Source organism: Chiloscyllium plagiosum, unplaced genomic scaffold, assembly GCF_037043375.1.
Source record: "Chiloscyllium plagiosum isolate Xiang-an unplaced genomic scaffold, Cpla_swu_hap1 HiC_scaffold_4, whole genome shotgun sequence".
Taxonomy (NCBI): domain Eukaryota; kingdom Metazoa; phylum Chordata; class Chondrichthyes; order Orectolobiformes; family Hemiscylliidae; genus Chiloscyllium; species Chiloscyllium plagiosum.
Window position 1 is genome coordinate 91,331,704 of NW_028270142.1, and position 21,878 is coordinate 91,353,581.

Here is a 21,878-nt window from a genome sequence, read left to right on the forward strand (position 1 = left end):
AACATGGAAATATAGTTAGTAAGTTTCAGATGACACCAAAATTGGAGTTGTAGTGGACAGCGAAGAAGGTTACCTCACAGTACAACAGGATCTTGATGAGATGGGCTAATGGGCTGAGCAGTAGTGGATGGAGTTTAATTTAGATCAATGTGTGTTCCTGCAATCTGGAAAGGCAAATCAGGGCAGGACTTGATGGTAAGATCCTCGAGAGTGTTGCTGATTAAAGAGACCTTGGAGTGCAAGTTCATAGTTCCTTGAAATTGGAGTCTCAGGTAGATAGGATAGTGAAGAAGGCATTTAGTGTGCTTTCCTTTATTGGTCAGAGCATTGAGTATAAACGTTGGGAGATCATGTTACGGCTGTATAGGGCATTGCTTAGGCCACTTTTGGAATATAGTGTGCAATTCTGTTCTCCCTCCTATAAGAAGGATGTTGTGAAACTTGAAAGGGTTCAGAAAAGATTTACAAGGATGTTGCCAGGGTTGGCGGGTTTCAGCTACAGGGAGAGGCTGAATAGACTGGGGTCAGAGGCTGAGGGGTGACCTTTAGAGGCTTATAAAATCATGAGGGGCATGGATAGCATAAATAGACAAGGTCTTTTCCCTGTGTTGGGGAGTCCAGAACTAGAGTGCAAGGTTTAGGGTGAGAGGGGACAGATTTAAAAGGGAGCTAATGAGCAAATTTTTCACACTGCCAAAGGAAGTAGTGATACCTGGTAAAATTACAACATGTTAAAAGGCATCTGAATGGTATATGAATAGGAAGGGTTGAGAGGGATATGGGCCAAATACTGGCAAATAGGACTAGATTAATTTAGGATATCTGGTTGGCATGGGCGAGTTGGACCAAAGGGTCTGTTTCCGTGTTGTACATGTCCATAACACTCAGTCTGGTATAATTCTTCTTCAGAACTGAGATTAGAAATCTAGTTTCCAGTAACTGAAACTTAGCCAAAGAAAACAAATGATTCAGCCTTCAATGTTAAAACTGGATGCAAAGAGCAACTTTTGGCAAAACCCGTTGGATGAGACGATCAAGTTCTTGACAACTTTCATAACTTTGTTTGGGAGATTTTATTTTAATTATTTGCTATTCAATAACATCAGCTCCAGAAATTTTCCAAAGACAAATGTCTAACATTTTACAAGGCCATAGTGCTATATTATGGCATTTGGTGGAACAGTTGAACAACATGAACAGAGACTTTGAGGAGTGTTACATTGTTTACAGCAAGTTACATCATTAACACCTGATGAAAAATGAGAATTTTCAAAAATATCTAATTTTTTCTTAGGTCACATTGTGAGTAGCAAAGGTACAATGTCAAAGCCACAAAAGATAATTACTTCCCTACTCCTACTTTTGTCCAAGACTTCAGGGTATTCCTACAATGGTCAATGAAATAGCAACATTCTTACCAAATTTGGCCCAAATTACTGAACCTTTCAGGAAACTATTGAGGAAAGTACAACAATAGTGTTGAAATACAAACCAGAAACAGACAATCAAAGAATAATGAATGCTAATTCCATTAGTTATTCTAACACACTGCAGCCCCTCATTACCAACCATAATCACAGAACATAGGGTCTGTTTCCATGCTGTACATCTCTATGACTCTAAGATACCTCAACCAGTAATTTAGAACCAACCTTTTTAAAAGTACAGACAAATTGAAGCTAAAGGCTGATCTATCATGTGTCCTAAGCACTCTCAGATACTGAGACAAGATTAACAGATCTCGAGAAAGAAGTTCCCAGACTATGTAATTGGTCTTAGAGCAGTCATAGATACACACACCAACCTCTTAGTTTCTTTAAAATAGAACAAAGAACTGTGGAAATCTGAAACTAAAACAGAAACTCATGGTCCCCATTATCAGCTTTTCTTTCTCCCTACTATTATCCATTCCTTTGTCTGCCTAACTACCATTCTTTCTCTCTGGGTCCCATCTCCACCTATCTGCTCACTCCTTTTCCTCCCATCACCCCCCGTCTTCAGCTTATGTGCCACCTTTTTCTAGCTACTATCCATCCTGAAGAAGGGTCACTGGACTCAATGTTAAGTCTGCTTGCTGTCCACAGATGCTGCCATACCAACTAAGTTTCTCGAACAATTTCTACTTTTGCCCTTAGTTCCATTACTAGATGGAAGGTAATTCGCAAGAATGCCACCAAGGACCCAAATATTCCACCTGCATTTAATGAGATTTGGTTATGAAATGGAATATGTATAGGGTAAAATACAAATAAAAGTAGGTACATTGTCCAGAACAACTACGGATAGACCCACACAGCAAGATATGAATTTTATTGACGAAATTGAGTCATACTCTTAGAATATTCCAGCATATTGGCTGGCAGACACTAACAAACTTTGTCATGTATTGATATAAGAGGAAGACACCATGCAAGTTCACCAATTGTCCATTCAAGGTTGTCCAGAACAAAATCTATTGGTATAGTCAGGACAATGTTCTTCCATTCTGCAGATGTCATAAAAAACTACATAATGAAATGCAGAGGTTATGCTCAGTGCAGTGGCTGGGAAATTTAAAAGATAGAAAATATATAATTTTAAGTTGTGAGCTATGTGCAATGTGCTCCTCAGAACAAAGAACCACTACTAATATGCAAATTTCCACACAGACCATGAAAATATCTAGGAAAGGGTTTATTCTCCATTAGTGACAAGTGATATTTATTGTCATAATTTATTTTTCTGGAATACATTGAAGTTAAACAGTTATATATGACTATGAAAACAGCTGTTAGAGCTTTGTAAGAAATATTACAACAGATCGATACCAGTCCAAGTTGTATTGGACAATGGCCTACAACTTATGAATATTTCACTAATTTCATTGTAAAAAAGGACTACAACATCTTACAAGTTCTCTCAGGCATCCTCAATCTAATGTAGCAGAATAAGGAGTCAGAACGATCAAATCACTTTTGAAGACAAAAACAAATTCCTTAGCAGCACTCTGACTATCTGGATTAGCACCATCACAGTTACTGAGGGGAAAGAAACTCAAACCACAACTTCCTCTACTCCCAAGAAATTACTCCCAAAACTAACTATCCTGGACTATCAAACAGTGTAAGACAGACAGAAAACTTAAACAACAGAAGCAAAAAACTAAAGTAGGAACTATTTGCAAAGAACTTATCAAAACTAAATGAAGGCCAAAGAGTGTGAAGCAAAGATCAAAACAGAGAATGGATAATTATCCAAAGAGATGTAAATCAACATCGATATTATCCGAATATATTATAAGAAATATGAAAAATCTTTTTTCAAAATATTGTAGACAGCAAACATTCAGCTAGTTGGATGAACAAAGGGTTGAAACTAAAAAACAGGAACTAAGAAAGAGTAAATCACTGGCTTCAATTCACCAGGAAGTGACCTTGCCACCTTTGACCAATCATGAATCTGAAGACGTGTTTCTCATCTGCTACTACATACTTAATTCCAAAGGTACAATTTAACTGGATGAAGTTAAATCCCACTGCCAACTTAATAACCAGTTGTCATCACACATTCAGAAACTGACATTTTGCCTACTACTCAAATAAGGTCTCCTGTCTGCTTCACTTGCTGCTCCTGGGAGTTCTACAAGGTTCTGCATGTATGTGTAATTTCTTTATCTCTCCCCTAAAATATCTAGAGTGCATGTAGTTTTCTTCAGTAGTGAAATAAAACAATTATCATCAATAGTTGTAAAAATCTATTCTGCTTGAGAGTTTATTACTTGATAAAATGTGACTGTACTAATGACAGAGTTCAAGAGGAGCATAAATACCAGCGCAGATCTCTGGAGCCAGGCAAAACTTGGAGAAATCAAAGCACACCTGTTTAAATAAAATCATTTTTATTTCACAATTCATGTTGGTTTTGTTTTAGTTTTGGTTATTACAGATGTATTTGGCAGTAAGGTAATACATATCCATGTGTTGAGCCCATTGAAGTTACTTAAAGCAAAAACTGACTATGGTGCATGGCTTTTAATTGACTCTCTTAAAGGAATGTTTAAAAACACTGTCATATGACATTTGCTTTCGATAATGATGTAACAAAACCTATTTTCTCTTTAATTGCAATTACTTTAATTTCCCTTTCACTTACTTTCTCTGGCTGAGTGAATGGACTTGCAATCTCCTCCTCAGACTGAACCAGTACTGCTCTATAACTAGTTGCCACAGATGTTTTGAGTGTGGACAGTCAAAACAATGACTTCAGCCCCCTGCCTTTGTGGGATAGTACTGCGTTCTGCTTGGTAGCTTCCTAATATGACAAGTTTAAAATAAGAAAATTGCAAAGCACTGTAATCCACGACTGTGATGTGACTTGATTGCATCAGTCTAATTGCTATTTTAAAACTGATTTGTAACCAAGTAACTAATAAAATTTGTTTTGGGATCATTCTTCTGCATTCTTCTTCTTCAAATCTAAATAGGTGCAAAATAGATTTTTTCAAAATATTGGATCAGAATTGAAATCAAACCTTTCATAAGGTGGAATGACTGAGAATAACATAATGTAATTTAATCTTAATTAATTGTATTCCGTTTTGTTATGTGACTATTTAAAACAAAGTGTGGCACAAAACTAGTTACTATCTCCTACAGTTTTTGCAAATATGAATTGAAAGGATCTTTATATTTTACATCGCTGACTCCATTGGTAGTTGACGGCTGAGCATTGCTGCGTAAGTATTTTGCAAATATTGACTGATTAAATGTTTTGAATATTTAATTAGTGGTCATGGTAGACTCTTAAATAGGGTTTAATTGTTAGTGTAAATCCTTAGGTTAGTTTAAAATGGGAATAGTTATAGATCACATAGGATTGCATTTCATGCAAGTCAAAAGGTTGTGTAGGGCAGTAGTTTACATGATTGGTTTCTTTTGTTCCAGTGACATTGCTTGAATATAAAGAAAGTGGTGCCTTTTTGAGTTACCTTCTGGGATGTCCAGCTACTGATGTCAAAATGGACCTTCATGGTCAGAAAGCACAGTAATTCCCATTGAACTGTAACATTTGCATTTGCAAGTATACTCTTAACACATTCTGCTTTCGGGTGAAATTATTTTTGTCCAATGAAAGTAAAATGACTGCTTTACTTAAGCAGATGGGCAATAGTTTTCTCTTACTTGTTGTGATGAAACATTTAAGAAGTCATCTCTACAGCAACTGAAAGGTAACAAAATGAGATCCATATCAAATCCTGTTCCTACACCTTATATTTGGTATTTTAGTTGATAGGGGAATTTTTAAAAATTTCATTGTAAACTCGACACAGAAGGTTCAGTAGAAACATTCGTGAAAGCTGTGTGTAAGTCTGTTACTATGCAGAATGGTAAATATTTTTTAAACACTAGTGTTAATGTATAAATTTTCTTATATTGACATAAGTAGTTAAGGAAAATAAAACAAAAAAAAGGACTCCTGAATTTTGCAATATATTTTCTTGCTTATTTCACTTTTCATAAACAATAATTGTTATTGAATAATAGATATTCTTTAAAGAATAAAGTTTTGGGCTAACTTCAAATTAAAAGTTAAAGTGGGCTGAAGATTTAACTTCAAATGCCCGGCATGAGGAAATGATGTTCGGGAAACTAGGTTAATGACGCAGATCTGAAGCTTCCTTTGGTAATCGAAGACCTGAAACTGATGACCACCTCTGAAACTGGTCTGGAAATGTCTCTGGATGTGCTCTTTAGGCTACTCAGGAGAATCACGCTTTAAGTTGATCTGTAATATGAAAAGACCGATGGTATGAATACATACAGCTGCAGAAAATTGATTGGAAAACTACCGTATCAGCAATATATATATATGATTTCAATTCAACATACAATAGACAAAAAAGAAAGCAGATTGAGATTATTCTCCAAAAGCATCTTCCTAATTCATGCTGTGCAGGAATCAGTGTGCCTGGGTGGAGTAATTAATTTAGAATGCAATATATGATTTACTGGAGACTACCTGAGATTCCTTCCCTATTCTGCTTTTTTGACAGGCATAAGATATTATTTTGAGAGGCCAACACATATTGATATGAACTCGTCAGCTCTATTCACAGGTTCATTAATAAGCAGAATTTAACAATTCAAAGAGGAAACAATTAAATAAATATCATTATTAATAGGGAATCTCTATATTAGAAAATCCTTGAAGGAATGTTAGCTTTTATCTCAAGAGTGCTGGAATCCAAAAGGCTAGAAGTAATGCTTGTATAAAGTTCTTGTTAGGATGCACCTAAAATACGTATCCAGTTCTGGCCCTGCATTTCAGGAAAGATGTTATGATCTTAGTGGAGTTGAGTGCAGATTCCTTAGAAGGATATCTGAACTAGTTGCATTTACTACGCTTCCATCTGTTGATTTTAAATCTTATTGGGGTAGCACTGGAAAGCATGCCCCACTATTTACAATCATCATAAAAGGTAAAGATTTTATTTATGTACTTAAAATTCGCCAATTTACCTGTCTTTTAGACCAAATTTAACAGAAATCATGAACCAGTTTTCTGTACTTATCAAGAATTACTATTTATTACAATATTATGGATGGAGGGAAAATTTAGGAAGGCAGTTCAATACTCCTTATCCACAGTGTTCACAAAGATTATCCTTTCACTCACAGGGTTTTGCTGTTTGTTCATATCTCTTCTCCAGGTGCTTTTCATTTCCTTGCAGGAGGCAGAGAGTGACTGGTTCACAAAATGTAAAGTTTCTTAACAATTGGTTAAAAGCCACAGCAACTGAGGAGTGAAAATAAACTGGCTTACTTCAGGCTTTAGGTTTTTTTTGAGGAAGGAAAAAACATTACTTCCCCTTTTGGAGCTATGAAGGCTTCTGGCCATATTGTTCACACTCACAAGCTGTTCAGCTACCCGGGAGCCAATCACATTGTTGTAAGCACACAGAAGGCTTTTGCTATCGACAACTCTACAGACCAATTAGCTACTTGTTGCCAGCCAAATCTCATTGTGTACACCCTTCAAATGGTGTCAGATCATTTGCAATAACCTTGCTCCACTGTCTGAACAAGCAGAAGCATAAATGTTAGTAACTTGTTTTTGAAAATGCAGCAATTCCTTCCATAATCCTTAGTTTAAAAATAGCCCTTTAACATTTCATTTCGCAATTTAAAATAGAAAAATGTACAGTATTTATAATATAAAAATAACTGTTGATTTTAATTATTTGAGATTATTGAAGGGGTTGATTGGATCGATCGAGAGAAACTATTTCCTTAGGTAGAAGAGTCTAAGACCAAAAGAAAAGAAACAAAGGGTAATCTTCAAAAATCTGGAGCACTTCTCCCACAAAGGTTAAAGTCGTTTAGATACGAATATGGTATTAAGACCATAGGTCAGATCTACAAAGCACTATGGACATTTTTAACTTTCAATTCCAAAATGTGTGCAATTTTGTACTGAGGGCTGAAATGACCAAAAATGGCTGCAGAAGTAAATCACTTGGATGTTGGGTGCGAGAGAGACAGAGAGAGAGAGAGAGAGAGAGAGAGAGACCCTTGGAATTTCACACCTAAAGGTGCAAAGGGAACTTCAAGTAACAGCCCTTAGAAGGGGAAAAAGCCAAATCAGAATAGGCTGGACTATGATCTTTACTAAGAAAATGATTCCTGAAGAAGGGCTTATGCCCGAAACATCGATTCTCCTGTTCCTTGGATGCTGCCTGACCTGCTGCGCTTTTCCAGCAACACATTTTCAGCTAAGAAAATGAGGGGCTGATGACTCTGGGTCAACAGCAATCCATTCTCTGCATATTTTATTCCAAATAGCAGACACATTTTGTATCTTTTCCTTTTGGAGAATAAACAAGGATAGGGGTTAAAAAGTACTTTACTCGTGTGCGTTAGTGGGACTGAAGTTCTCATGTGTGCCAGTGGGTCATTATTAACTTGAGTTACAGTGTTAGCTGTGAAGGTCACGTAAAGAAATATCCAATAGTTATCCCTGCAGGTAACGGGTAATCTCACTCATTGTTATCTCAAGACCATAAAATATAGGAATAGCATTTGGCCATTCAGCCCACAGAGTCTGCTCTGCCATTTGATCATGGCTGACTTCTCCTGTAATCCTTGACGTCTTGCTGATCAAGGACCTATTGATCTTTGTCTTAAATACACTCAATGACTTGGCCTCCAAAGTGTTCTGTGGTAATGAATTCCACAGATTCACCATCCTCTTGCTGAAGAAATTCCTCATCATCTCCATTCCAAATGGTTCTCCCTTTACTCTGAGACTGTGCCGTTGGGTCCTAGTCTCTCTACCAATGAAAACATCTTCTTCACATCCACTTTCCTGGCCTTACAGTATTCTATAAGTTTCAATGAGATCCCCCCTCAATCTTCTAAACTCTATCGAGTACAGACCCAGAGTCCCCAATTGGTCCTCATATGACAAGCCCTTTACTAGTGGGATCATTCCCAGAAATCCGGTTAAATTGACTCACTTTGAAACAGAAGTTCATTTGGGTCTGGGTGAAAGGTATTCACAACAGAAAGGATCCATTTTTAGATTAACCTTCTTGTGACCGTCTGAGTAAACAGATGAGTAAAGTAGGGGAATCATTGCCACCCAGGAACTTAATACTTGGGCCATCCCAAGTGAAACCATAACAAATTGGGGTATCTTGCTTAGAATTTGCTTATAACAATAGGTTGAATGGAAAACTAAGGTTCATAAGTTCCTACAGTAAAACACTCTTTCAGAATATTTGTTTATGAAGTCAGATGAGTAACAAGAAAATCCACAACTCAAACATTTTGGTGCAAGTGGTGGATGTGCTACCCACCTATGAACTCCAGTGCCAGACCCAGTAAAGAGGCACATAGGAACAGCAGTAGGTATTTTCTTTTGCCCCCGTGTCTGTTCTGCCCTTCACTGTGATCATGGCTGCTCTGTAGAGAGAGCCCAAAGAAAATTGCAATTTCTAGGCTCCATGTCTTACTCACTGACAGGGTTTCTCTGATGGATCCCACACTGAATTTGTTCTGCAAATCTGGCAGGTTGCGAACAAATTATTTTGAACTGCTGGTTGTCATAGCAGGATGCACTACTAGCAGAATCTCCAACTAAACCTAGCAACATATGAATTCAATACAGTAGCTGGTTACATATTTTATTCTGAAACATAAGATATTTTTTCTACTACTCAAATGTTGTATAAACTGTACAAAATATTTCGTATTTGCAAATCTGAATTCTGCTCTTGTCAATTTTAGGTTTTACTGAGTCTACCTCTCCCGAGGCCGTTTGTACTCAAAATGAAATACTGAAATATAAAGGGCCGATACCGTAAAAGGTTACTGAAGTAAAAACAATGCCTTTGCTTCAGTCTAGCATGATTCCCAAACCTTCATTACATCACACTGCAGTACCAGATTAATTGCTGACTGTAGGAAATAAGCTGCAGATTACAGTGACTTGCGAGATCTGGGATCTTTTCTAATTGAAACGACTATTTTTCAGTGTCTACTTGCAAACCAGAATCAGATTTTCTCATGCATAAACTCAAATTGAACATTCACCTTTGTCGACACTCTTTTCACAAATCAAACCATTGAGGTCTGTGCAGAAGAAGTCGTTCCACAATGCACCTGTAGCCAAGCCAGCACAATCTTCTGTTGCTGTTTCATGTTGCCAGTTATCGGGTTGCCCTGGCCTCCAGTTTCTGGAAGAAAACAGTCAAACAAAATGAATTCACAAAGCAAGCAGGAAGTGAATCCTTTCAATACATGTCAGCAGGAGTTAATATAGCTACCTTGTCAAGAATAATATCTTTGCCAACTGTCTGCCCCTCTTCTGTAGCTAATTTCGTGCCCAGTTGACCTTGCAGAGGGGACACACAGTGTCCACCAATGCTCTTGAAGTCTTTAGAAATAGAGGTGGGCACTGCAGGGGGTAAAGTGTCCTATTTCCCCCTCCAACTCATTGTGATTTAATGTTCTCCTCTCTCCATACCTTTTCCCTCACCAATGATATTGCATTGCCCTTTCCAAGCTGTGCATGTAAATTGATTAATTGGAACCATAGCCCATTTAGTGATTTTGAATAATAAAAATTACCATGAGTCATTTAGTGGTGGGAAAAAATACTTCAGTTATGCACTTCTGGATAAATAAAAAGAACATTATCTGTCTAAATGAGTTGTCAATTTAATAAAATTGCATTTAAAATATTTGCAAAAGCTGACTTAAGTTGCACCCCTTTGAAAAGAAATGTTAAACATACTTGAAAACCCATTCACTTAAACAGCGTTAAAATCATGCCCTGAAAACCATGGACTGAAGTTTTGGGCTCTGCCACCATGAGGAATGGAGACAGGCAGGGACCAGACGTTACAAGATTGGTCAGCCCACTGCTTCCTGGTATCAGCCATTTTGCAGCTGGATTATTTTCTGAAGCTGTGTTGGCTTTGATTGACCCTCCAGTTTTGTACGTCCACCCATTATTCTTAATAGGATGATTGGTTTTAACTCCTGTTCCCATCAAATAGGAAAATGGATGGCACAGTAGTTAGCACTGCTGCCTCACAGCACCAGGGACCCAGGTTTAATTCCATCCTCAGGTGACTGGCTGTGTAGAGTTTGCACAGTGTCTGCGTGAATTTCCTCTGGGTGCTATGGTTTTCTCCCACAGTCCAAAGATGTGCAGGTTAGGAGGATTGACCATGGGAAATGGAGGGTTGTAAGGTGGGATGTCCTTCAGAGAGTTGGTTTGGAACCAATGGGCCAAATGGCCTCCTTTCACACTGTATGGATTCTATAAAAAGGGATTCAAAACAAGGAGCTGGCTTCCGATCTGGTCACGGTTATATATACCCATTTTTCCAATTGCTAATGCCATTAATCTGTATCCCAAGCTCTCTCTGTGAGCAGCTCTGAACTGCTCCTAATTCCCTCTGACTTGCTTGCTGTCTCCCACCTATCACTTCCATTGCTTCTCTGTGCAGCACCCCATGTACTCCTGCTTCCCTGTGTCACTGTGGCTCTTCACTGTTTTCTTTGTTGCTTACTTCACCTCACTGCCTCCCACTTCCCTGCCCCCTCAAAGCCTCTCATTATTCTCTTCACTTCTCTTGGCACCTCCCTGTCATCCATTCTGGAAAGTGATGAAGAAAGTGTCAAGAGTTTGCTGGAGTGAGCAAGGAAGAAACCAAGTCACTTTTGTAATTCATCACTATCTTGTGGTGTTGACAACCATTTTGCATCTTTCACTTTAATAGGATCAGATCTATTATCAGCTGATCAGATTTATCCAAGTAAATTGATTTGTGTCATGTTGATTTGACATTTGTTGCTGTTGAAAATCTGACCATGTTTCCTTTTTTGGTCTGGCCTACATGTGACTTCAGACTCTCAGCCATGTGATTGACTCTCAACTGTCCTCTGAGCAATTAGGGATGGGCAATGAATGCTAGCCTAGCCAACAAGTCCTCATTCCATGAATGAACTTTTAAAAAACTGTGCATAGTGCGTCGCAGCAAACTGAAGTTATAGGTCACTTCTGTACATGCATGAACATATTTTCGGGGTATGGATAATCATTTCATTTGAAAAAACTGCTTTAACTAAAATTTGTGCAGAATTGTTTTATAAAGTGTGAATATCATGAATCATAACATTTAATTTGAAGGTGAACAACATGGTTAATTAGATTTACATGACTAAATGATAATTCCAGTTAATCTTCAGGATTATTATATTTTATAATAGAATGGACACATACGTGTATTCTGCAATGGTTCCATCCACCCATTTCCATACATTGCGCTCTTCAGTGTCTGACAGACCAATCCAGTAGTAATTTATTCCACGTATTTGTTTTCTGACCCATTGCTGTAATGCCAGAACACAATTTATTAGCAATGTAGATAAGTACATGTTAAAGTAACTTAGCATTTTCGACATTTTCATACAAACATGAAGAATACAGCTGACTAATTCACAAGATTCTTCCAGAAATACAAATTGTGCTTGTAATTTTTTTTTTACTTTGGAGAAGTTTAGGTTTAGAGAGGTGTCCCTTTATTTGTTGCACTGTAAATATAACAAGCTGACCTGTAGAATTGTGAGACGTAGCCAAGTGGCAATGTTACAGGACTAGAAATCTAATAGTCCTGGACTAATCCTCTGGAACATGGATTCAAATCCCACAATAGCAGCTGGAATATAAAGCCAAGTTTATTGTGGCGGCCATGAAAACTTATATCCATTGTCATAAAAACTCATCTGGTTCACTAATGTCATTTAGGGAAAGAAACCTAATATCCTTACCTTGTCTGGCCTATTAAGACTCCAGAACCGCAACAATGTGGCTGACAGCTAATTGCTCTCAGTTAAGAGAAACAGAGGATAGGCAACAAACTAAATAACAAAAAAAATTATTCTAATCCACAAAATTCTGCTGGATCAAGTTCCTCCTTTCATAGCAACTTACTAACAGTGTGGTCAGAGTGACTGCATCAAGTAGGTTGGTGAGCTAAGCAAATAGTAATTGGAAAAATGAACAATGAAATAGATTCACGGTAAATGGAATCCAACAGAAAAGGATTTAGATTAGAACATTTATTGTTCTCTAAATTGGTTATGAAGTTAGATACAACAAACTCTAAATAATAAAGCAGTGAGCCCATAGTTGAGTTAGAGTGTTCACAATTGTGAGGTGCTCAAAATGCAATATGGCTGCCAAATTGAATACTATTAGAAGATTCCAGAGGAATCTCAGAATAACAGAAACACTGAGGGAACACCTAGTGAATTTTTTAGGCCTATGGGTCCCATTGATATAAGAAGTGAGAAAATAATCAGGATCCTGAAAATTGTAGAGAACTTGAATGTGATTCAGAATAAACAGAAAGTGGTCTGTGTCAGATTTTCAGGTTTAAAGGATAAGGGTTTATGAAACATTTATATTTAAATTAGTGACACCTGTTTTCTTTAATTCTTGCACACTAAAAGCTTTTGCTTAAAAGACAAGATCTGGTATCATAATTTCTTTAAGTTAGTAACTGGGGGTATGATTTGTTTTAAAAAATGTTAATGGTCTTCAAGTTCATAATGGCATTTTTGGTATGATGACTGAAAGTCCACCGTTCTAAGTATGAATTTTTATAGTGCTAATGCAGCCTGGTTTTAAAAAAAGGCTATGAAGTTGCATTTTACTGCTTTTTTTCATCCTAGAATTAGGTTGCTGGTCAGGTGCTTGGACAATGAGAATGACATAATTAATTCAATTCCAAAATTTAACTTGTGTTTGACTTGTCCTAACTTGCATATTTTGGCAGGAAAACAGCATGCAACTCTTGAAGAATGTCAATTGTTTTCAAATGGTCTTTTCTCCAAAGAGTTAACATGTTTGAAGTCTGAGTAGACAGGGCCTGGTCATCCTTACTTGCCTCAATCATTGACAAGCACCAGATCATCTGCACTGGATTTACTAGCATTGACTACCCTTCAAAATTACTTCAGTGCTGTAAAATGGTATGAGACTTTGAGCAGTTGTGAAAAGCCTTCTTTAAAAATTCTTTTGCAGTAAGTATTTCATTGTTGCCTGAGGCAAACTTTTATCTGGAGATCTACATGGCTGCTTCACATGGAAATTAGGTGCCCTGCCACTGACCTGCAAAGTGTCAGGGGATCTAAGTACTGGAGGACGCTGACAAGCACAATGCCACTGTGATCACTAGGATTATGTCCTCCATTTTCAGGCTCAACTAAAACACCAACTGCATTTATTACATTATTAGGAATGAGATTGAGAGATATAACTTTCAGTCTTGACACTAAGGAAATGAAACAGTTTCTGAACTGCTGAACTTTGATATTGTCACCAGGAAAGGCAATCAATATAGTACAATCTAAGATTAATGACATCTGAGGGTTTAGATGGAGAGGAATTTGTTATGGAGAGGCATTTGTTAAGTTTGTACAAGAACATTTTCTGATTTAGTGTGTGGATGTATCAACTAGAGAAGGTGCCAAACTTGACTTACTCTTGGGAAATAAGGCAGGGCAAGTGATTGAGGTGTCAATGGGGGAGCACTTTGGGGCCAATGACCATAATTCAGTTAGTTTTAAAGCAGTGATGGAAAAGGATAGACCGGATCTAAAAGTTAAAGTTCTAAATTGGAGGAAGGCCAATTTTGATGGTATTAGGCAAGAACTTTCAGAAGTTGATCGGGGACAGATGTTCGCAGGTAAAAGGTCGGCTGGAAAATGGGAAGCCTTCAGAAATGAGATAGAGAGTCCAGAGACAGCATGTTCCTGTCAGGGTGAAAGGCAAGGCTGGTAAGTGGAGGGAATGCTGAATGACTAGAGAATTTAAGGTTTTGGTTAAGAAAAAGAAGGAAGCATACATCAGGTATAGACAACAGAGATCGAGTGCATCCTTAGAAGATTATAAAAGCAGTAGGAGTATATTTAAAAGGGAAATCAGGATGGCAAGCAAGGGACATGAGATAGCTTTGGCAAATAGGGTTAAGGAGAATCCAAAGGGATTTTATAAATACATTAAGGACAAAAGGGTAACTCAAAGATCAGCAAGACAGTCTATGCGTGGAACTGCAGGAGATGGCTGAGGTACTAAACAAGTATTTTGCATCAGTGTTTACTGCGGAGAAAGACATGGAAGATGTAGAGTGTGGGAAAATAGATGGTGATATCTTGAAAAATGTCCATATGACAGAGGAGGAGATGCTGGATGTCTTAAAACGCATAAAGGTGGATAAAAGCTCGGGGCCTGATCAGGTGTACCTTAGAACTCTGTGGGAAGGTAGGGAAGTGATTGCTGGGCCTGTTGCTGAACTATTTGGATAATCGATAGTCATAGCTCTGGTGCCAGAAGACTGGAGGTTGGCTAACATGGTGCCAATATTTAAGAAAGGTGGTCAGAAAAAGTCAGGGAACTATAGACTGATATGTCTGACATCAGTGGTGTGCATGTTTTTGGAGGGAATCCTAAGGGATAGAATTTGCATATTTTTGGATAGGGAAGGACTAATTAGTTATAGTCAACATGACTTTGTGTGTGGGAAATCGTGCCTCACTAAATTGAGTTTTTTAGAAGTTACAAAGAAGATTGATGAGGGCAGAGTGGTGGACATGATCTATATGGACTTAAGTAAGGCATTCGAAAAGGTTCCTCATGGTAGACTGGCTAGCAAGGTTGGATCACATGGAATAGAGGAAGAACTAGTCATTTAGATAGAGTGCTGGTTCAAAGGTAGAAGACAGAGGGTGGTGGTGAAGGTTTTGCTTTTCAGACTGGAGGCCTGTGACCAGTGATGTGCCACAAGGGATCATTGCTGCATCCACTGCTTTTCATCATTTATATAAATGATTTGGATGTGAACATAGGAGTTGTGGTTAATAAGTTTGCAGGTGACACCAAAATTGGAGGAGTAGTGGACAGCAAAGAAGATTACCTCAGAATATAATTGGATCTTGATGAGATGGGCCAATGGGTTGAGGAGTGGCAGATGAAGTTTAATTTAAATTTGTGGGCAGCAAGGTGGCACAGTGGTTAGCACTACTGCCTCACAGCGCCAGAGACCCGGGTTCAATTCCAGCCTCAGGCGACTCTCTGTGTGGAGTTTGCACATTCTCCCCGTGTCTGTGTGGGTTTCCTCCGGGTGCTCCGGTTTCCTCCCACAGTCCAAAAAATGTGCAGATTAGGTGAATTGGCCATGCTAAATTGCCCGTAGTGTTAGGTGCAGGGGTAAATGTAGGGGAATGGGTCTGGGTGGGTGTGCTTCGGCAAGTCGGTGTGGACTTGTTGGGCCGAAGGGCCTGTTTCCACACTGTAAGTAATCTAATCTAATCTAAAATGTGAGGTGCTGCATTTTGGAAAGGCTTATCAGGACAGGACTTATATACTTAATGGTATGGTCTCGGGGAGTGTTTCTGAACAAAGTGACCTTGGAGTGCAGGTTCATAGTTCCTTGAAAGTAAATAGGATAGTGAAGAAGGTGTTTGATATGCTTTCCTTTATCGGTAACAGTATTGAGTACAGGAGTTGAGAGTTCATGTCGCAGCTATACAGGATATTGGTAAGCCACATTTGGAATATTGTGCGCAATTCTGGTCTCCCTCTTATAGGAAGGATGTTTGAAATGGTTCAGAAATTATTTACAAGGATGTTGCCAGGGTTGGAGGATTTGAGCTATGGGGAGATGTTGAATAGGTGGGGCTGTTTCTCCTGGAGCTGAGGGGTGACCTTAGAGGTTTATAAAATCATGAGGGGCATTTCCCTGGGGTGAGAAAGTCCAGACCTAGAGGGCATAGGTTTATTGTGAGAGGGGAAAGATTTACAACGGACCTAAGGGGCAACCTTTTCATGCAGAGGATGGTATGTATATGGAATGAGCTGCCAGATGAAGTGGTGGAGGTTGGTACAATTACACCATTTAAAAGGCATCTGGATTGGTATATGAATAGGAAGGGTTTAGAGGGCCATGGGCCAAGTGTTGGTAAATGAGAATAGGCTAATTTAGGCTATCTGGTTGGCATGGACAAGTTGGACTGAAAGGTCTGCTTCGGTGCTGTACGTCTCTAAGACTCTTTGTTGAAGTTTTGCTTCAACAACACTTGTCACTTTCATGGTTTATGAACATTCTCTCATTCCATGCTTTCTTAATTTCTTATGCTACAATTTATGAATTCCAAAGGAAAATACTGGAAGCCAAATTTGCTTTGATATCTAGATCTTCTAAAGCAAATATCAGATGTTCAAAGAGGAGCAAAATAACAATAAGATATTTTGGATTTTTGAGTACCTGTTCTTCATTGTTATTAATTATAATCATGTTGGATGACATGTTTTTGCACATATTATTTCCTTCTTCAAATTCGACAAGATCAACAGAGAAATAATAACATTTATCCTTAAAATTCTTCCATTTAGGAGGACAACCTTTAAAAAAAGATAAGGAAATTACTGAAGACATATTGAAGTACTAGAAGAAAACATAAACACATCTTTTGAAGAATTTTCACTTTAAGTTGATGTTCATCAAAGTGAGAAATGCAAACGTTTCACTTCTGATTAACCATATCAGCACTAATTTTCCCAAGTTTAGTATTGCACAGTAATTGATGTGCAAAATTTCCTTCTAGTCTTTGCAAAAATATTTGCGAATTTTCCTGTTCATGGGTGGAAAAACAGCATTGGTGTAATATCTATACTATTTTCCATATCAGAGATTACCCAAACTCATTTTAGTTCAGTCCCTTACAGACAGCTGACTCAGGAGTTATGCACAATCTCTGTGGAGGCCAATAATTTTAAAAAATAAATGAAAACTTCCTGTTACTGGCTGAAAGCATGACATGACAATGTTTCATATCTGAATAGTTTTATTCTAACAAGTCAAAAGCAAAGTTGACTAAACATTATTTCATAGAGAACTATAGTGTACAGTACTTTCCTCTTTGATGTTTATCATTAACAAGTATCCCACTTTACGGTCATACACAGTCTCTTAAGGAGATGCTTCATTCTCCAAGAACCAGTCAGAATTGATATTTAGCTGCTGAAGGTTCTTATTTCCATTCTGCTCTTTTCTCAGCCTGTGACTTTGAATCCCAGAACTGTTGTTCAGTGAGGGCTTGTCCTAGAAATTTTCACTTTATCTAAAGCTAGGAAAATTCTCTTGAATTTGGTATTTTCAATCCAATTGCAAGGACCCAAGCAGAATCTTATGCAATGAATCATACGGAATGGCTGCCACAAACTGATTTATTTCAGATCCTTACAGATTAACTTACCTGCTATCGGCTCCTTTTTATGAACCTTTCTCTTTCAAACCACATCTGCATGGCAATACAAATCGTTTAGCTCTTGTACCAGGTAGAAACATTAATTAGTTATCCTTTAGACTCTGTGATGAAGATTCATAATATGTTATTATAAGGGAGGTCAGAAGCAGGTTCAGTTTGGAAGGCAAGATCATGCTAGCAAGATCTGCCGTTTAGCAAACTAAATGTAGTTGAACTAAAAGATACCAAAACACTTGAGACATTTTCCCTTGAGCTGAGTGAGAAAAGTCAATGAATTAGTCTCTGTCTGTAAGTGCTGGAGAGAGATAAAGAGTATCAAATCTGGTGAATGTGCAGAAAGATGTTGAAACAAAACATTTGTGACCTTGTTAGTTGAGGAAGATATTAATGAGTGAAGATGAGAGTGATAATTCACTGGGGTTCAGCGTCTATAAAGGATGTCAGAAGAAGAGTTGAATCTTTGTTGCTGCTTATGTGTTTCCAAATTCTATGCAGCATTTGTTTCTTTTTTTTTGTAATAAACATTTTCTTTCTTAAAAGTACATCAGCATCCTTCTGTGAATATGTTCAGTACTGACCATCTGGGAACCAAATTGCAAAAAGAATGCTTATAATTTATCACATCAAATTTCTATCTGGGATCTATCCAGTATTACCTTCAGCTGGGATTGTAACAATTCCCAAATCCATTCTACCTCAAACAACATTATTTATCCAATTATTTATATAATAATCGGATATTCTCAATAGCATCTGGGAACTTTGGAGACAAACAGTCTATCCACTGTCAGAATCGGTGCTTCTGTCATTGTGTACAAATGTAAATAGCTTTAATCTTTAACAACCAAACCACCTAGGTCTACTGCCATCAGTTTTTGGAACAGGTTACATGGAACAGTTCTATCCACCATCTTATGCAATAGTTATTTATTGAAACATAGGGATGTCTAAAGCCATTGAGAAGAATTTAATGCTCTGAACCATCACAGATTTGGTGGCAGAGTGCAGTTAATCATATTAGAGGCTGGTGTTGGATAAGAATTGTGCAGACTTCCTGGCTTCACCCCAATCAAATTCTGGGGCATAAAGATCCATTGATATCCTTTTTCTTGCACTGTTGGTTAAAAGTTTTAAATGGGCAATTAATGTTAACTTAAGGTTCATCCTGCCTCAGGTATTAACATTTAGCAATTAAACCACTCAAATGTACTGTCAGCAGAATTCGCACCAGGTCACATGAACTCTCCAGCAGTGGGAGGGGCCTTGTCATAGAAAAGGCATTATAAGGAATTGATTAGTAAGGTAAAGGAGCTGAAATTGTAGGGATGAGGTGCAAGTGACTGCTTTGGATTTCAAAGTTGCATTTGTCCAAGTGTGGCATCTAGGAGCTCTATCAAAACTGGAGATAATAGGGGGAAAACCTTCTGCTGGTTAGAGTCATTCCTGGCACAAGGGAAGATGGTTGTGATTGTTGGAGGTCAATTATGTCAGCTCCAGGACATCTCTGCAAGAGGTCCTTAGTGTAGTGTCCTAGGCCCAATCATCTTCAGCTGCTTTAATAATGACCTTCCCTCCATCATAAGCTCAGAAGTGAGGCTGTTTGCAAACATTTGCACAATGGGCATTACTATTTATGAGTCATTGGATAATGAAGCAGTCTACATCCAAATCCAGTAAAAGCTGGATATTCAGATAGGTAATATTTATGCTACATAAGTGACAAGCAATGATCATCTCCAACAAGAGATAATCTAACATTGTTATTTATCAGCATCATCATTGCTGAATACCTCACTAGCAATATCCTGAGGGTTACCATTCACCATAAACTGAACTGGACTAGCCATTTGAGTACTGCAACTATAAGAGTAGGTCAGAAGCTAGAAATCCGGCAGTGAGTAACTCACCTCCTGACTTCCCAAAACCTTGCCACCCATCTACAACACATCACAGTACTGTGATGGAATACTCCCCATTTAACTGCAGCCTCCACGACTCAGGAAGATTGACATGATCCAGGACAAAGCAGCCATTTTGACTGGCACATCCACAAACATTCACTCCCTCCCCCTCAATGCTCAGTATAAATATACTATTTAGAAGATGCACTGCAGAAAGTCACCTAGGCTCTTTAGACAGAATCTTCCAAGCCCATGACCATGACAAGGGTACCAATAATTGGGAACATTGCCATCACCTCCCCTCCTACCACGTTGACTTGGAAATTTATCTCCATTTCTTCAGTGTTACTGAGTCAAAATCCTGGAACTCTACTGGCATGGTGAGTGTACCTACAGCAAATGGACTGCAGAGTTTCAAAAAGGCAAGCTCACAACCACCTTCTCAAGGCAACTAGGGATGAGCAATAAATGCTTGCCCAGCTCATGATGCTCACATCCCATGAATGAATGACTATATAATAAAAGGATGTTGTTAATCATTGCAAGTTTTATTACAGCAATACAGGATCTTGCTGGGACCACATTAATGCACATTTTGAACTTCTTATTGGATAAAATATAATTGTTCTAGAAGCAGTTCAGAGAATATTCACTCACCTCATTCCTGAACAGGTTAGGTCTATAACCATTGGAGTTTAGAATAATGTGTGATGATCTAATTGAAACATGTAAGGTCTTGAGGAGACTTGATAGAGTGGACACTGGAAGGATGATTTGACTTGTGGGGTGACTAAAACCATGGTCATGTAACTTAAGAAGTGGTCTCCTTTTTAAGACAGTGATGAGGGAATTATTTTTCCTTATCACAGGAGGTCAATCTGTGGAATTATCTTCGCCAAATGTATGGGTCTTTCAACTGACTCAAGGCTGAGTTAGATGAGCTTTTGATAGACACAGTAGTCAAAGTTTATGTGATGCAAATAAGTGGACATGAGAGTACAACCAGAGTATACATGATCTTATTGGATGGTGCAGTAGGCACAAACGACTATATGGTCTACTGCTGCTCCTAAATCTTATGTTCCAACGACAATTAAACCAATGGGGGATGCTAGCAGGTTCCAGGGAGAAGATAATTCATTAAAAAGCACTGAGGGCTTCATCAACAGACTTGGCATCAGGAAAAGATTGGGTGGGGGAGGGGGGATGATGTTGCGAGCATCCACATGCCCTTCCAGATGATTCCCTCTTCTGTGACCCCCAACCCTACGACCATTCGTCCTGCAATCGCATACCTGTGGCCTGGCTAGCTGTCATACTAACAATAAGCACTGCTTCCCTGGTGGGCTAGATTTTCAAACAACTACCATCCTCCCAACAGCTCTTAGCTTTGATACCCCCCTTTCTCCCCACTGTGGTTCTTGATTCTGATGGTAGGTCATTCTTAAAATGGTGATGAAAGGCTCTTGTCACATTCCCAGCCAGTGTGTGAAACCTCCATCGCCTCCATTAAAACGGCCAAGTGTCTTTGGTTCCACCACAAACTGTACCATTGTAAACAATACATCTGCCTCCCTGGTTACTGTCTTAAGTTTAATTAGGCCATCTCAAGTCACCCAGATGGAGTGCTAATTCGATCACCACAGAATGTGATGAACTCTATTGGCTTCGCATCCCAAATGCCTCAAATTATAACTTCGCATTCTCTTGCTTAAGTTCCTCGTGACTGCATTCCTTTTTATTTCTGTACACTGTAATTTCTTCCAACCCTGGCTCCTGCACTCATTTTGTCACACCATTGGTGGCCATATCAGGGTAGCAGCTCTGGAATTCTCCAGCTAAACCTTCCATCCTTTTTTTTGTTCTTTAAAATCCTCTTTACAACCTTAATCTTTCAGCAAGTCACCCTCATTTACTTCAAATTCAATCAACTTGCCATTATAAAATCCCTTTAATATAAAATCTCAAGTTGCTTCACAGAAGCATATCAAATAAAATTGGCCCCTGAGAACAAAGGAAGTTAATTATATGGAAGAGGTGATAAAAATGACATTCATAAGTTTCTTATCTAACAATAATAGGAAATATTGTGCAATACGTCTGACTACTTTGCAGTTCAAATGTATCTTGTTTTTATAATAGACAATAGGTGCAG

At 38.3% G+C, this 21,878-nt stretch overlaps 1 protein-coding gene across 1 annotated transcript in view; it reads right to left on the reverse strand.

Annotated features, from left to right (window-relative positions):
- Positions 1 to 1,058: 1,058 nt before the first annotated feature.
- The window catches only part of colec12 (collectin sub-family member 12), a 205,021-nt gene continuing 184,201 nt past the window's right edge, over positions 1,059 to 21,878 (reverse strand). Inside the window, exons 7-10 of the mRNA XM_043688229.2 lie at positions 16,820 to 16,956; positions 11,773 to 11,882; positions 9,573 to 9,715; positions 1,059 to 5,763 (exon numbers count right to left, since the gene is read on the reverse strand). Of these exons, the coding sequence (XP_043544164.1) occupies positions 5,747 to 5,763; positions 9,573 to 9,715; positions 11,773 to 11,882; positions 16,820 to 16,956 (407 nt within the window). The 3' untranslated portion in view covers positions 1,059 to 5,746. The remainder of the gene's footprint in view (positions 5,764 to 9,572; positions 9,716 to 11,772; positions 11,883 to 16,819; positions 16,957 to 21,878) is intronic.